Here is a 17102-nt window from a genome sequence, read left to right on the forward strand (position 1 = left end):
TCAGCCCGACCTGTGCAGCTGCTCTCACAGACAGAGAGAGATGGAGGCTGAGATATGGGGAAGCTGGGTGGGGGAAGCGAAGAGGAGACAACGAAAAAGACTTCAGGTTTTTGTGTGATGCTTTTTCACCGTGGGGACAGGGGGCCACGGTGATACAATCCTATAGAGCCGCCGTACAAAAACCTCCTCCCATTAACATCCATTGTGTAGACTGCTACATGCTACTTTGGATACTTTGTAGAGCAGAAAACATCAACATTATGAAGGTGTGCAGGATGTCAGACCATTTTAGTATTGTAAAATCAATTTAAATGAGGAAATTAAGCTGAATTTTTTTTTTAAATGGCTTTAAATTCATGTTTGCAGGACTTAAATGTTTGTTTTACTCATCTTGACAAAAACAAAACATCTTTGGACATTATGAAGCTCATCCTGCATGTTTGAACCTTCTTCATCCTGTGGATTATTAGACTGTGTCTAAACATGCTGATTATGGAAAGTTTTGTGACTTTTTGGTTGAGGAGGGATTCAGTGTGACACTGGAACCGAAGCTTACTTTGGAAAGGGAACAAAACTCACAGTTTTGGGTAAGTCAGAACTCTCACAACTTCAGTTCACTTAAACAAACATAAAACAGTTGAGTTGTTTGTGTAACATTAAAGGAAATATCAGTTGTCATGAAAAAGCTGAACTATTGAGCTAAAGTTAGAACACTGTGACCTACACTGATCCTGCTTACTTCGGCCAAGGAACCAAACTGACAGTTTTAGGTAAATATTCCAGTTTATTAATGTGTTTTGATAAATGTCACATTGCTTTAGAGTCTCAGTGTTGATAGAAGGATTAGTGAAAACTATCTAAAGATAATTCTGGTAGAGAAAGACAGGAGTTTCATGCTCAGTATTTCTGCACTGTGACAATGCCAACGAAGCGTATTTTGGAAAAGGAACAAAACTGACTGTTTTAGGTAAGTGAAGGATGATAAAGTTGAAGAAAGCTTTGTAATTAGAGTGGTGCATTAAGAAACTAAATGTACTTTATAGTTCAAGTTCAGTTCAGTGCTTTTTGATGTTAAGCTTAAACACTGTGTCAATGCTGAAGCTTATTTCGGCCAAGGCACAAAACTGACTGTTCTTGGTAAGTAAGACGTCAAAATTTCTTCTCATGAATCCATCTGTAAAGTATATACAACATATTGAAGTCTTACATGTTGCTTGTTGAGGGATACAGTTTAGAATTGTGTACAAGCTGTAAAACCAGACGGTAGAGAAGCAGATGTTGGATTTTGGATATAAAGAAAAGTGATATTTAATACAATAAACACTTAAAGGCAACCAAAAAGTAAAGAAGTAAAGTCAAAGCAGCATCTTGGGCTGTTTTGAGCATTGATCCAGTGCACTGTGACTCTAGTGGTTATGAAGCTTTCTTCGGTGGAGGAACAAAATTGACTGTTTTAGGTAAGAAGAAATCAGAACAAATGTAAAAAGCTTTGTAATTGAGTCGTTCCTTAAGAAACTTACTGCATCTAGTCTTTATGGTTCAAGTTCAGCTCAGTAGTTTTTGACGTTAAGCTGAAACACTGTGTCAGTACGAAGCTTTTTTCGGCCAAGGCACAAAACTGACTGTTCTTGGTGAGTAAGATGTCAAAATTTCTTCTTATGAATCCATTTGTGAGGCAAATAAAACATATTGAAGTTTTACATGTTGGTTGTTGAGGGATACAGTTTAAATTGTGTATAAGCTGTAAAATCCAGACTGTAGTGCAGCAGATGTTGGTTTCTGAATTTAAAGAAAAGTGATATTTAATACAAAAAATACTAAAAGGCAACCAAAAAGTAAAGAAGTAAAGTCAAAGCAGCATCTTGGGCTGTTTTGAGCATTGATTGAATGCACTGTGACACTGGTGGTGGTGAAGCTTTCTTCGGTGGAGGAACAAAACTGACTGTTTTAGGTAAGAAGAAATCAGAACAAATGTAAAAAGCTTTGTAATTGAGTCGTTCCTTAAGAAACTTACTGCACCTGAGTTCAAGTTCAGCTCAGTAGTTTGTGGCGTTAAGCTGAAATGCTGTGTCAGAACGAAGCTTATTTCGGCCAAGGCACAAAACTAACTATTCTTGGTAAGTAAGACGTCAATTTTTTTCCCCATGAATCCATCTGTAGGAGTCAAATAGTCAAATATGTAAAAGAAGTAAGACATTTATTCATGTTTTACTTAGGCTGATTATTGAGAGAAACTGTTTTGCTTGCATCATGTAAAAAAACACAGGCTATAGTGAAAGCTTTTGGTTTTACTGCAGAAGAAAGTTGCATTTAATATAAATCTAAAAAAGTAAAGAAGCAAAGTAAAAGCAGCATCTTGGGCTGTTTTGAGCACTGATCAAGTGCACTGTGACTCTGGTACTACAGAGGCTTACTTTGGTGCTGGAACAAAACTAACTGTTCTAGGTAAGAAATCATTTAAAAGTTCATTAAATATTGCTGATGATAGATGTTTTTATGATGTAAAGTTACTCCAAAGCTGATTCCAAAAAAAGTAATAGTGATAAAAACTATGTTTACAGCCATTACTAGGTTTAATAATCATAAAATAGCCACAAAAAGCATGAATATATGTTCATGAGTTACAAATAAGTCTGGCATGATTTGCCTGTTTTGTAAACTACAATAGATTAAAGTGGAAGTCTTAACATGTCAAACAGTGACAAAGCTGGAAAAAAACTCAAAGTGTCACAGATAAAGAGAAGCAGTAGGAAGAGTTTTTGTTACTATTGAAACACTCTGTGCTCCTACAACGAGGCTTACTTTGGAGCTGGAACTAAACTCACTGTTATAGGTAAGAAAACCTGCAAAAATAATCTCACAGAGCATAATTTACAGCTTTTTTACTTTAAGTAAGTAAGAAAAATGGTCAGTATTAAAAAATATATCTTTAGACCTTTTATTCAATTGCATAAAACAATTTATACTGTAAAAGAACTTGATACAGGAGTTAGTTTGTGTCAGTAAAACAAGTCTTGTCTATCTTCTCCAGTAAAAGTACTGCAGCAATAAAACATTTGGCTTAACGCCCAGATTATTACTCTCAGTGAGTTCTTATCAGCACTATGAAATACTGTGAGTTCTCAGTCAGAAGCTTACTTTGGAGCTGGAACTAAACTCACTGTTTTAGGTAAGACAAAACTATCATTGAATATATACTGATGTAATATTCTACACGATATAACAGCAAACCAGTTGGTTATATCAGGTTAAAGTTGAGTGATGTTTTTTATCTCTCTTGAATGGATCTCAAACCAGACGTTTAATTCTTTTAGGTAATGAGTTCATTTGGTATGAATATGTATTATTTGCAGATTTTCTGCACATGAAGGTTTTTAGTTTATGTGAAAGTAAACACAAAGAGTTTACAGCTTTCAGTGCTGAAAGGTTGAGCAGTTTTTCTACAGCCTTGTATCAGTGTGAACAACTACGAGCCTGCTTACTTTGGCAGTGGCACCAGACTAACAGTGCTGGGTAAGGAAATTATAGAAATCATATCAATTAATCTAAATCCACAAAATTATTGTTGTAATTGTTTTAATGTCTTATTCTGTGACTTTTGACACAGTTGTACTGTGTCAAAAGTGCCAAAGAAAATATAAAATCTATAGAATAAGAATCTCACACTACGTTTGGTCCAGGCATCAGAGTTTGACTTTTATAGTTTATTTCTAACCTTTAAACTGTGACATTTTTGCAGTTTATAATATTCATGACAGCCAACACTGTCTCAGTTTCAAAACAAAGTTAAATATATTTACTTGAATTGGTAAAGAAATGTAGGGAAAAAGTTTTTAAAAAATATACAAAGTGAATGAATCAGTAAGTGATAATTGTGATATTGTGACTGTACTGTAGACATACTGTAAAGAAGTTAGAGGTTCATTCAGTCCTTGTAGGTCAGTGTCAGTTTTTTACATGCAAGTCAGCAGTGTGCTCTGGCAATTATCCTGCTTATTTTGGAGAAGGAACCAGGCTAACAGTTGTTGGTAAGATCACTGGAATAACTTCATAACATTTATCTGAAATGAAATCTTAATGACTCTCAATGTGAGTTTGGCCACCTGCAATGATCATGGTGTATTTGGGATTTTCAAGGTTACAACTATACATTGTTTTGTTGTTGATCTCCAGGATTTTGACAATGCAACTCTAATCTAATGATTCATGTCCTTATAGAAAAAGATGCAAAAGCACCAACAGTGAAAGTGCTTCCACCTTCGCCAAAAGAATGTCGCAAGCAGAAATACGAGCACAGGAGGAAGACCTTAGTTTGTGTGGCCACTGAATTCTACCCAGACCATGTCAGTGTATTCTGGCAGATCGATGGGAAGAAAGTCACCAGGGGTGTGGCGACGGACAACACTGCCCTGCGGGACGGAGATGACTACAAAATCACCAGTAGGTTGAGGGTCTCTGCCAATGATTGGTACACACCTGACAGTAATTTCACCTGCATTGTCAACTTCTTTGATGGAAAAAAAACCGAATCTTATCGGCATTCAATTCTTGGTGAAAAAGGTATGTTGATGTAAAACTCAGAAATTAATTAAATTTTTGCAACGAAAACATGTAAACGGTCATCTGTACTCATCTAATCCATGTTTATTCTTCTATCAGCTACAGAGGTGACGATGACAAGAGGTAAATATATTATTTTTTGATTCTGTACACTTCAATGCATTAATTCTACCTATAAAAGGATATACATATAACTGAATAATTAGTCTTTGAATCATGTCACTTATGTGAGTATTTGAATAATTCTGCAGGCAAATATTTGAAGATCACAAATAATGCCAAACTCTCCTACGGTGTTTTCATCGTCAAGAGCAGCGTCTATGGAGCCTTTGTTGTGTTTCTGGTGTGGAAGCTTCAGGTTTGTTCTGTTTCTGTTGCTTAGATGCTTTGATTAGCTTCAGTTTCCTGTACTTGACATAAAAACTGGCTCCATATATTTGAATAATAAGTAAAAAGAGCTCATGACATTAAGACATTGTGTCCTTCTCTTTCTGTTGCAGGGAAAGCACAACTGAGAGCTGAGCTGCAGCCTGAACAAGTGAACTCTCAGAGATCGATTCTGTTAGTTTCTGTAAATAAAGATTGAGAACATTGAACTTATATTTCTTATATTTCCACTATGTTGTGTGTTACAAAGCATTCGCGCTCTTAATAGTAATTCTGCACACAGTAGATGAACAGTTTCAGGCATATTTTTGTTACAATCTTAAAGCTATAACTGGCATAAAAATACTTTGGCATCACGTTTTTATAAATACGTCTGTATAATGTGTGTTAGTGTGTGGTTGTAAACTGCTTGTTTGCTACATTTTCTTTTCAATAAAAGTATTTCAGAGAATCTTGAAAAGCTTTTGCTTTCATTTATTCAATAAATGTTGAGTGTCCTACTGAGTTTTTATAGTTTGTCCTACAAATGATTCTCATGACAGATTCAGGCAGTAAGACTTTATTTACATAGTGTTTATCTAAACCAGATTCATCTTCATATCAGACACTATTCATACACTGTGGTTCTTTTACAAGAAAGAAAGAAAGAAAGAAAGAAAGAAAGAAAGAAAGAAAGAAAGAAAGAAAGAAAGAAAGAAAGAAAGAAAGAAAGAAAGAAAGAAAGAAAGAAAGAAAGGATTAGACAGATAAGTTTGTCAGTTGCTCCAAATTGTTGCTGATATGTAGTTTGGATACTGACCCCCGTCACTGCTCTCACATCTCATCTTACACTCAACATCACTTTTTCCAGAGATAGTGTGAGGTATTTTTAGCTGCTCGCCTTTCTGCCTGTTTTCTGAGAAATCAGATATTTCATGTTGAAATACCTTATCTCAAGAAAACATCACAAGCTGCTTCAGTTGGGTCATAACGAGATTTTCCAATGAGCAAACTGAAAGGTGACTGAAGTGTTGTTTTCTGGTGACATTTAAGTGATGAATTAAATCCAGACGACTAATCTGAATTATAATATTCTTTCTTTTATAAATTATTGATTAAAGTGAGTTCATCTGAGTTGTATCTAGTTTTTTCCACTTTGCACAACTAAGTATGACAGTTTATATTATCTTTATGAATAAGGATCATCTTCCTTTACGTTAAAGACTCACAGTAATAAAGTAAATGTGAGAGTGTGAGTCTACCACATAACAACAGGAAATCAACGTTCTCATCTGTGTACAGAAGGAGGTCAAAGCTGTTGTTGGTGAGGGAGACAAACTGGGGCTTGAAACCCTGCAGAGGAGTAGAGAGCGACAGCAGAGGAGAGGATGTGGTCACAGAGCAGCCTGCAGATCGTTCTCTGTGCTGGGAAATGACGAAGGTGCAACCTTCTACTTTACCACAACCTCCGGCTCACAGAATCCACCTGCATCTCTGCACCAACCCCCCGCCCTGCACATCTCTGAGCAAACAGCTGGAAAAGCTGCCATTTCTGTGTCAACTGAGGCTACAGAATGGACATGAGTGTGTTGTAACACACAACACATGTTTACTCAGATCTGGTGCAGAAATTTGCATATGAAAGTTTGTTTCTTTTGTTGCAGTATAGAGATATAAAATAAATGTATTGCAATTATAGACTAAAGACAACTACACCTGTAATAAATAACAAACAACAGTAATTCATTCTAAATATAAAACAGGGTGTTCGATTGTAATCTCAAATAAATCATCCTCACGTGAATAACTAAGTCAGACACAATACATAACTGTATTTAAAGCATATCATGGAGATTTATTAAACGCTTCTGTCTGAACGTTCCTCCATCAAAACTGGTATAAGTTGCAACCCCAGTGGGAATCCAACTAAGGAAGATTTCTTCCTCATTTCACCATTTGTTTCCTTTAAAAACATGTTTTTTGCTCACTAGAGTCAGATAAACAGGAAACAATGTCTGAGAGACACTAACAGAAACATGGTGTGTCTGACATCTGTGAGCAAGATAATTATATCTACTCCCACTAACCACAACCTTAAAATGAATTATGATAAGAAGTTGCTGTTCTTCCTTTTGTTAGGAAGCACAAAATAAAAGGCTTCATACTCTCTTTCTCTGTAATATTTAAGTCCAGTTAAAGCAGTGTGTGAGCCCTGCAATTCTGAATGAGCCACACAGGAGAATAATTTCAAAGTTTACGTTGAAATACTTGGTAACACTTTACTTAAAAAGCTAAAAATACCAGAACAAGGCACGTTTATTTTTATAGCACATTTCAACAACAAGGCAATTCAAAGTGCTTCACATAAAGTATAAAAGGCATCAAGACAGACTGTAAAAGCAACACAAGGCAATATAAAAAGACATACATTTATTTAATACAATTCATAAGTGTCAAATTGGAAAATAAAAAAATAAAGATATTAATCAAAAGCCTCAAAATGTGATTTAATAAATGGCAGCAGCAAACAGAAAAGTCTTCAGCCTTGATTTAAAAGAACAGAGTTGCAGCAGACCTGCAGTTTTCGGGGAGTTTGTTCCAGATGTGTGGTGCATAAAAACTGAACGCTGCTTCTACCAGGCTGGAAGGTTTCTGTTTAACATGGATATTAAACACTAAACTATACCTGGACAGATAACGTTTGGTGCAGTAGACTGAAACTTCTGCAGATATAATGTAATCGAGGAGATTTCAATGATTTGTCGGTGCTGGGTTACTACACTTCAGCAACTAGACACGAGGAAGAAGCTGCACCCACATGGTCAGTTTCAAGCAGCTGAACGACACATTTCATTTGTCATGTTGAACGACCCCTTGTGGTGCAAACTGAATATCGAGTCACACACAGGTTATCAAAATGTCAGGTTATATCAAAATGAGTAGCTCCCTGAAAAAAGAGAAGCTCCCTGTATGTGACACTACAATAAAAGTGTATTGATTACATGTGATTTATGTGTGAAATCCTTTTAATAACCTGAAAGTTAAATCATTATGATTCTCTGGGAAACAGGACAGGCTCAGAAGGTTCAGCCAGTAATAACTTCATCACATTTAACAGACTTTACAAGTTTTCTCCAAAATCCCTTTACCATCATACCATCAGTTACCATCAGTTCATACATACAGTACCAGTCTAATGTTTGGACACACTTTCTCATTCAAGTGAATGGGAAGCTGTGTCCTGTATTTATTCTGAATGTCCCCAGGAGGAACTGAACCTCTAACATGGTCAGTTTAATAATATTCATATATGCAGAAATGCAGATAATGTATCATCTATCTATCAACATACATCTGAAGTAAAACACACACAGAGAACATGAACGCTGCAAAGGAAAAACTGAGCATTTAAGGAGCATCAGGGAATCTATGACCTTAATTGACCTCTGTTGGAAACTGTGAAATTACAATATGAACAGAACTTGTTCCCACTACAAGTCTCTGGGAAACCATGATGAATACACAGTACGCTGGTGTTTGTTATGGTATGTTGTGATACAGATATTAATGACATCTCATTTTCCTTTTTCTGTGTCCAACTCTTAAAACCTCCTAATAAAGTAAAAAGACAGATTTGATAGCTAAATAATTGAACCCATGAAGGTGTAATGCTACTTACACACCACAAGTCAACATTGTTGTATAAATAAATAAAATCATTTTGACTACTTTCCTACATTGTGACCAATAGTGGGGCTCAGATTCAGTTTGTCAGGCTCAGCTCAGTCAGACTTTGCTCACTTTTCATCTGAACTGCATCTCTAAACTAAGTATAGAGACCATTGGACTGTTAGCATGTTGATGTGTATGTTAACTACTGGATTTAAACATGTTCACGTTTGTCATGTTAGCAAGCAAGCATGTAAAGTATGTCAAGTTAATCATGTGATTAGCATGATGGCAAAGGTGTGACTAAAACTCACCTTGGACTCTGAGTTGCAGCTGTCTCTGCTCCAGCTGTTGCTGAGAAGAGGCTGAGTCTTCAGCTGGCTGATAATCATGGTGCCATCTGCTGGATAAACCTGCAACACAGCATACAGTCAGAGCTATGATACAATCAATGATCAATCCTCTCAACCTTCATTTCAAGTGCAATGTCTGAATCACAATTAGACAAACGAGTAGAATAAGAATTTGGTACCAATTCATAAGACATAAATCATAACTACGCCAAGTCTGCAGTTGTGAAAAAGGAACAATTAGATTATCAGGTGATCAAATAGTCTATTGGAGGTGTCTTCCTGATGAATTGAAGATGAAGTTACTATCAATCATTGTTTTTGTAAATTTTGTTCAGTTGGATCGTCCATCTTCTGCGTCTGTGACTCACCACATAACTGAACATAACAGCATCACATGTGATCTCTGTTTGTCAGTGTAACTGATCAGAATGAAAGTTTAAGTACATCACAGTGATGCACAGTAGAGGGCACTTGACTACCATTTATACACCTATCAATACTCTGAATGACAGCACTGTAGATGTGTGTAGTGCAGCTCTCAGGATCACATCACAACGCAGCGACACTCCCACCTGTAGCTCTTCATGTCTCTAACTATAATAGACTCTGGCAGTTTGTGTCTAAGAAAACATGGATATTATCATCATCAAACAAGACCTCTTCAGATTGTCCGTCTTCTTGCTGTGGACTATAGGTAATTTACAATAAAATCAACTGTGGATTGGTTTACGAACACGAGTTAACATGCACTTATTTACATATTTTTGCTTTTATTATAACTAAATATCATTTTGAAGTGATGACAGAGGATGTCAGAATGCAACAAGAAAAGACTAACTATGGTCCTTTATCCTTTATTGTTGAACACACAGGTCTAATTGATGGAAGTGATGTGACCCAGAACCCCATAATGTGGAAAGACCAGGGTGAAGATGCAACAATATCCTGCAACCACATCAAGGGCGATAGCTACTACCAGATGTACTGGTACAGACAGCTGCCAGGAGAAGCAATGAAACTAATAGTTTTTACAACAACTGCAAAAACAGATGACTTTGAACCAGACTTCAAAAATGGGAGATTCTCAGCTACTAAGCCTAACGCTGCTAGTGGGACATTCACAGTGAAGAATCTGGAACCAGAAGATAAAGGCTTGTATTTCTGTGCTGTCAGTGAGCACAGTGATACAGATGCACTTGACAGCTGAACAAAAACCTCAGTGCACTGTTGGAACAACTGCTACCAACTCAATTTATCTCCTGTACTGTACATCTCTCTCTCCTGTACTGTAGGGGGACCTCGAGCACCACAAACACTCCCAGTTACACTTTGATGTGGAGTTTGATACAGCAGCTCACAGAACATCACACTGCAGAGACACTCCCACCTGTAACTCTTTATATCTCTGTAATTACATTGACAGTTACAGTATATATGAGACTTGGTGCTTTACAACATGGACATTATCAAACATGGTCTCCTCAGCTTCTTACTATTTCTACTTTGGAACAAAGGTAAAGTACAGTGAGATCTGGGGCTGAGAAATATGGTTGAAATCAATATCATGATAGAAATAGGAATGTTGACTGACAACTAAAAATATCAATCATGACAAATTAATACAATCCACTATTATGCTTTACATCAGTAAAACTATTTATACATGTCAAACAATTTACAATTAGATGGAATATTTACATTTGGACACCTGCAAAACACTAACATGATATGAGCATTTCATCATGATACGGCACTATTCAACTGAGAGTCAAACAGTTTGAATCACTAAATTATCATCCAGACTGAGTACAATGATCTCTGCATTACAACTAATACTTTTATTTCGGGAATGAGAGCAGACAATGACAACGGTTGCAAAATACTCTACTGTATGTGAGTTAAAATATTCACTTGAGGTAACTTTTACTGTTTCACACACAGGTCTAGTTGTTGGGAGTGATGTCACCCAGACCTCCATACTGTGGAAAAACAAGGATGAAAGTGCAACAATGTCCTGCAACCACACCAAGGGTGATACCTATATCCAGATGTACTGGTACAGACAGCTGCCAGGAGAAGCAATGAAACAAATTGTTTTTACAACAACTGCAAAAACAGATCATGACTTTGAACCAGACTTCAAAGATGAGAGATTCTCAGCTACTAAGCCTGATGCTGCTAGTGGGACATTCACAGTGAAGAATCTGCTGCCAGAAGATAAAGGCTTGTATTTCTGTGCTGTGAGTCAACACAGTGATACAGATGCACTTGACAGCTGAACAAAAACCTCAGCAAGCTGTTACCAACTGTATTTATCTGCTGTACTGTAGGAGGACCTCAAGTACAACACACAACAACTCACAATACAGCCACACTCCCACCTGTAACTTACAACACAGAAATAAACTCTGTTGTAACGTCACACCTTCCATCACACAGACTGAGTGTCTCTCATTTTCATTTTGATCAGAACACAATAATGATCCCAGCTGGTCTGATCAAACTCTCTGCAGCTCTGCTCTGTATTGTAGGTACTGTACATCATGAGGCCGAGGATTGAAAGGAGAAGCTGTCACTTTAGCTTTAAAGACATAATGATGATTTTATGTTCTGACTGCATACAGAGGACTCACTGGTGGTTCTGTAACACTATTTTTTTTGTTTGTTTGTTTTTTACCTCCACAGGTCTAATTAATGGGAGTGATGTCACACTGATCCCTCTGCTGTGGAGGAACGTGAGTCAGTCTGCAACAATAAACTGCAGTCACACTAAGGGCAGTTCATATTGGTACATGTACTGGTACAGACAGCAGCCAGGAGAAAGGATGAAGCAAAACGTTTTCATGACCCCAAATCCCACACATACATATGAAAGTGACTTCAGTGAGGCCAAATTTCCAGCAAAGAAGAACGATTATTAGACTGGAAACCACAAGACAAAAGACTGAGTTACTGTATTCACAATCATTACAAACACTGTAAGAACATATAAACTGAAAAAGATGAAAATCACTTCAACATCAGATTAGAGAGGAGAAAGGAATAAAGAGTATTTTAAAGACCAAGAAAAAACGAGAAGACAGATAACTCGGATATAAAAGGGACATGAAAATACTGAAACAGGGAACACAAGAAACTTCAAGCAACTGTGCTCAACAAATGTTTACATTTCAAAATATTTGATAACAAGAAAATATACAATAAATTGCATCCCTGTACACCTAGGTTTTGAGTATTATGTTCATTATTTATTGATTCATTCATTCAGTTCAATATTTATTTAAAATACATGGCAGAATAGTGAAAATATACCCACCACCAAAAGTTATCATCTTCCAATTACTTGTTTGATCCAACCAGTGTTTTAGCTTGATATATTATTTCACTATCAGAATAGGAGTTGATTGTCTGCCGATCAATTAATACAATATAAAATTAATTGTCACGTGGAAAGTGTTCCATATATTGAGATTTTACACCACAGCAACCAGAGACCTGCTCACATAATCCAAATCTCTGTCTCCTCCCCTCTGAGTTTGTCCCTCAACATCTGTTCAGTCTGTCAGTCAATGTGGAGACAAAGAGGAGGACATCATGATCAGAAACCTCAACAGCATCACTCTGCTGCTTCTCTCACTTTCCTGTAGGTAGAAATTAGAACTGTTTTCTAAAAGATAAATATTTTATAACCATTTCTGTTTTCTTAATATTTTTTCTTTCTTAAATGCAGGTTGTTCACTGAGCACTAAAGTCCTTCAAGTTCCATCATCAATATTAGGAAGTGCTGACAGTTCAGAGACAATCAACTGCAACCATTCAATCAGTGGATACGATACAATATTGTGGTATCAGCAGTCGACGGGAAACTCTAACCTTAAACTCATTGGATATACTGTGCGTACTAACCCAACCATTGAGGATCAATTCGAACAACATTTCAATGTGACTGGAGATGTTCAGTGAAATCTCAACTTCATGTACTGAAACTCAGAGAGTCAGAGGACGGTAGCATGTATTACTGTGCAGCTAGTAGGCACAGTGACACAGTTACCTTCTTGCCTCTACAAAAACCCTCTCTCATCACTTTACACTGAAGAAGAGCACACCTGCATCTAACTGCAGCTTGTAGCAGGAAATGCTGATATCAGCATTAAAGCCACCTCTTCCTGTATTAACCAACACAACAGTAGACTGTATAAATCCACTGATGAAAAGATGTGACGTCCATTATGTCGACTCCTCCTCCTCCTTTACATCCAGACAGCTCTGCTCAGTTTGAACTTGACATTATTGTTTTGTTTTCATCTGCATTTGGATCATGATCAGACTCCTCATACATTTAGCAGCTCTGCCATTCTGTTTAACAGGTAATATTACATTAACTTATGACATATGGTTCTAAATATGTTCACTACAGGTTTTTCTCTCCACTAAAGTTGTTTGTTTCACATTTTTTTCACAGAACTCTCAAAGAACAGTGTTCATCAAACTCCAGCAGCCATGATCAAAGATCTTGGTGAAGAAATCCTGATAAACTGCAGCCATTCAAACACTAATTTTAATATGATCCAGTGGTACAAACAGTCTGCTGGGAAAAGTGATATGGCTCTTGTTGGTTATGCACGACTCACTTCTCCAGCTGTTGAAGATAAATTCAAAGAGACTCATAATGTGAGTGGTGATGGTAGAAGTCTGTCATCTCTTCATATTCCAAAGCTGAGTCGATCTGAGGACAGAGCAGTGTATTTCTGTGCTGCTAGTGATGCTCAGTGCTGCACAAACCCTCTGTCTCTGACAAAAACCTTCTCTGATGAAACCAGTTACACAATCACCTCATTCACCTGCTGATAACACAAAGCAGAGACGCACTGAACGACTCACATCAGCCAGCTGGTTCATCATGAGATCCTGGATTTGATGTTATTACTATTACATCCATGAGGGTGCAGTGTTTCTCCACAGATCTTAATGTGTGTTTTTTAACTATTTGGGAAAATGTGGAATTTAAATCACAAATATGTTGTCTTGACAACAACAAATAAAGTAGACTTGATGTATCTGGGCTCACAACATTGCAAAATATAAGTCTGCAGTCACATCAAAATTTAACACAGAAAGATTTACTAAAGAAAATTGTTCATTTGTTCTTCTTCTTGGGAATGAGAAAGTTAACAGTCTGTCATAAGGAGGCAGTATATCTTTAAAGGGGCATTTATACTCAGCCAGTGGTGTGTAGTGATGATGGTGGTGGTTATAATGTCAAGAGGAGGAAACATTATGACACCACCCACTTACATGTTTACTTGCAGATGGAAGGTTTGTGCTAAGAGGAGGTTGGAAATAATCAGTATATCTGCTGATACACTGCTAATCATAGCAACAGTAAAATTATTACCAAACAAAAGACAACATGATCATCCTTTTCCTACAAATTACTTTAAATATTATTCTCTTTTCAGGTAATGTCATCAAATCTTTTATATTATACAGTGCTGCTATTTAAGCTTTATTGAACTTAGTGACATTACTGTATTCACCAGTGTTTCTTCTTATATGATGTGTTGTTTTTGTTGATGCCTTTTCTACAGGTTCCTCTCTCAGTGACCAAGTCTACCAGACTCCAGCTCACATGTACAACAAAACAGGAGAAACTGCTAAAATCAGCTGTTCACACAGTTCTGGGAGCTACAACCAGATCAACTGGTACAAGCAGTCAAACGGACAACTACAGTTCCTGGGATACATGTCAGGGACCGCTGCTAACCCAGAGACTGGAATGGGTGTGAAGATCGAGGGGAATGCAAATAAAGACCAAACCTGCACATTAATAATTGAAGGACTGAACCTGAACAGCAGTGCAGTTTACTTCTGTGCTGCTAGTTTCCACAGTGCTACATATCACTGCTTCTCAGTACAAAAACCTCCCCATCACAGTTTTTCATCTCTGTATCACAGCTCACAGCCTCTTTGCACCTGTGTTCCTTCCTATCATAAGGAGGCAGTATATCTTTAATGGTGGTGGTTATAATGTCAAGAGGAGGAAACATTATGACACCACCCACTTACATGTTTATTTGCAGATGGGAGGTTTGTGCAAAGAGGAGGTTGGAAATAATCAGTAGAACTGCTGATACACTGCTAATCATAGCAACAGTAAAATTATTACCAAACAAAAGACAACATGATCATCCTTTTCCTACAAATTACTTTTAACATTATTCTGGTTTCAGGTAATGTATCAAATTTTTTAGACATTTCATACAAGTTTTCAACAGCATCTGTTTCTAGTTTTATTTATGTTACATTACTGGATTTATCAGTGTTTATTCTTATATGGTGTGTTGTTTTTGTTGACACCTTTTCGACAGGTTCCTCTCTCAGTGACCAAGTCTACCAGACTCCAGCTCACATGTACAACAAAACAGGAGAAACCGCCAAAATCAGCTGTTCACACAGTATTCAGAGCTACGACCAGATCCTCTGGTATAAGCGGTCAAATGGACAACTACAGTTCCTGGGATATGTGTATTTAAACAAAGGAAATCCAGAGCCTGGTGTAGATATGACAATGGAAGGGAGTGCAAGTAAAGGCCAGACCTGTACATTGACAATTAATGGACTCAACCTGAACAGCAGTGCAGTTTACTTCTGTGCTGCTAGTTTACACAGTGCTACATATCACTGCTTCTCAGTACAAAAACCTCATCACCACAGTTTTTTTTATCTCTGAATAACAGCTCAGAGCCACTTTGCACCTGTATTAACTCGTTCTAACCACTGTTGGTCTCCTCTCACAAAGATCAGATATTATAACGGGAGGTTCTGTATGTGACGCCTCCTGTTATAAAGAGCAGCTTCAGACATTCAGGGCTACATCTCATTTCAACAGCATCACTATGATGTCTTAAATTCTCATCACATATATCAGATCCATCTGCTTGTATGTTTACATTCAAAATGATAATGACAATGTTTCATGATTAAAAAAATATGAAATTGTTATTGTTATTATTGTTACTATATATATAATCATTAAAGGCAGGACTGTCCCATCATATAAATTCATAAAACATTACCAGAAGTTTCTAAACAACCAAGTCTACATTTTAGACATGTCCTCTAGTTTACTTTATAATAATTAGACCAATAATAATTGAGAAACACAAAAATACTTTACATATGTATATACATTTAACTCTTCTTCATATGTGATTGTGACTGTTTTTAAATTTGTGGATTAATACTATAATTGTAAGTTCAAGTATTAATCACTGTAAAAGCTGTTATGTACACAGGGTGGCAGTATATCTTCATTGAGCCTGTGGTGTGTGGTGGTAGCTGACATGATGGTTTTAATGTTTAGAGGTGGAGAATGCACTACGACACCACCCACTTTAAAGAAGTTGTGTTTGTTTTCCTGATAAGAGGGTTTTTTCAGTAAAGGAGGTGGAAAGTATCAGCATACCAGCATAAAGTGTGACGAAAACACAAATTGGTATTAAATTTGGCAAGAACACAACATGATCCTTTTCTTCTGCATCACCTTTAATGTTATTCTGGTTTCAGGTACAGACGTCTTTTAAGACATTTCTTCTTTAAAAAGGTGGATTTATATTTATTAAGCAAATAATCAGCTATTCCAGTTACAGGCTATAGACTCTGATACATTTTGGGATTGAGGTTCAAGAAAAAGATATGGGCTTTGATTTAATCAAATACATAATGTTTTCTCCACATATTCTCTATTTATCATGTTCAATTCCTGTCCTGTGCTTACTCAATTTTCTATTTAATAGTATTCATCCTCATTTAATGTGATTGTGTATTGTTGGTGCTTTTTCTACAGGTTCCTCTCTCAGTGACCAAGTCCACCAGACTCCAGCTCACATGTACAACAAAACAGGAGAAACTGCCAAAATCAGCTGTTCACACAGTATTCAGAGCTATAACTGGATCCTCTGGTATAAGCAGTCAAACAGACAACTACAGTTCCTGGGATACATGTTAGTGACCGCTGCTAACCCAGAGACTGGAATGGGTGTGAAGATCGAGGAGAGTGCAGATCAAGACCAGACCTGCACATTAATAATTGAAGGACTGAACCTGAACAGCAGTGCAGTTTACTTCTGTGCTGCTAGATTACACAGTGCTACA

At 36.9% G+C, this 17102-nt stretch overlaps 2 gene segments (V, D, J or C); both read left to right on the forward strand.

Moving 5' to 3' along the window:
• The first annotated feature begins 1775 nt into the window (after window positions 1–1775).
• On the forward strand, window positions 1776–5407 carry LOC122998924. The segment is given in 5 exon segments: window positions 1776–1951; window positions 4219–4560; window positions 4666–4683; window positions 4812–4918; window positions 5061–5407. Coding segments are annotated over 5 exon segments (546 nt in total).
• A 4061-nt stretch (window positions 5408–9468) lies between these two features.
• LOC122998934 lies at window positions 9469–10980 on the forward strand. The segment is given in 2 exon segments: window positions 9469–9642; window positions 9821–10980. Coding segments are annotated over 2 exon segments (399 nt in total).
• The last annotated feature ends 6122 nt before the right edge of the window (window positions 10981–17102 follow it).

Source organism: Thunnus albacares, chromosome 15 (genome assembly GCF_914725855.1).
Source record: "Thunnus albacares chromosome 15, fThuAlb1.1, whole genome shotgun sequence".
NCBI classification, from domain to species: Eukaryota; Metazoa; Chordata; class Actinopteri; order Scombriformes; family Scombridae; genus Thunnus; species Thunnus albacares.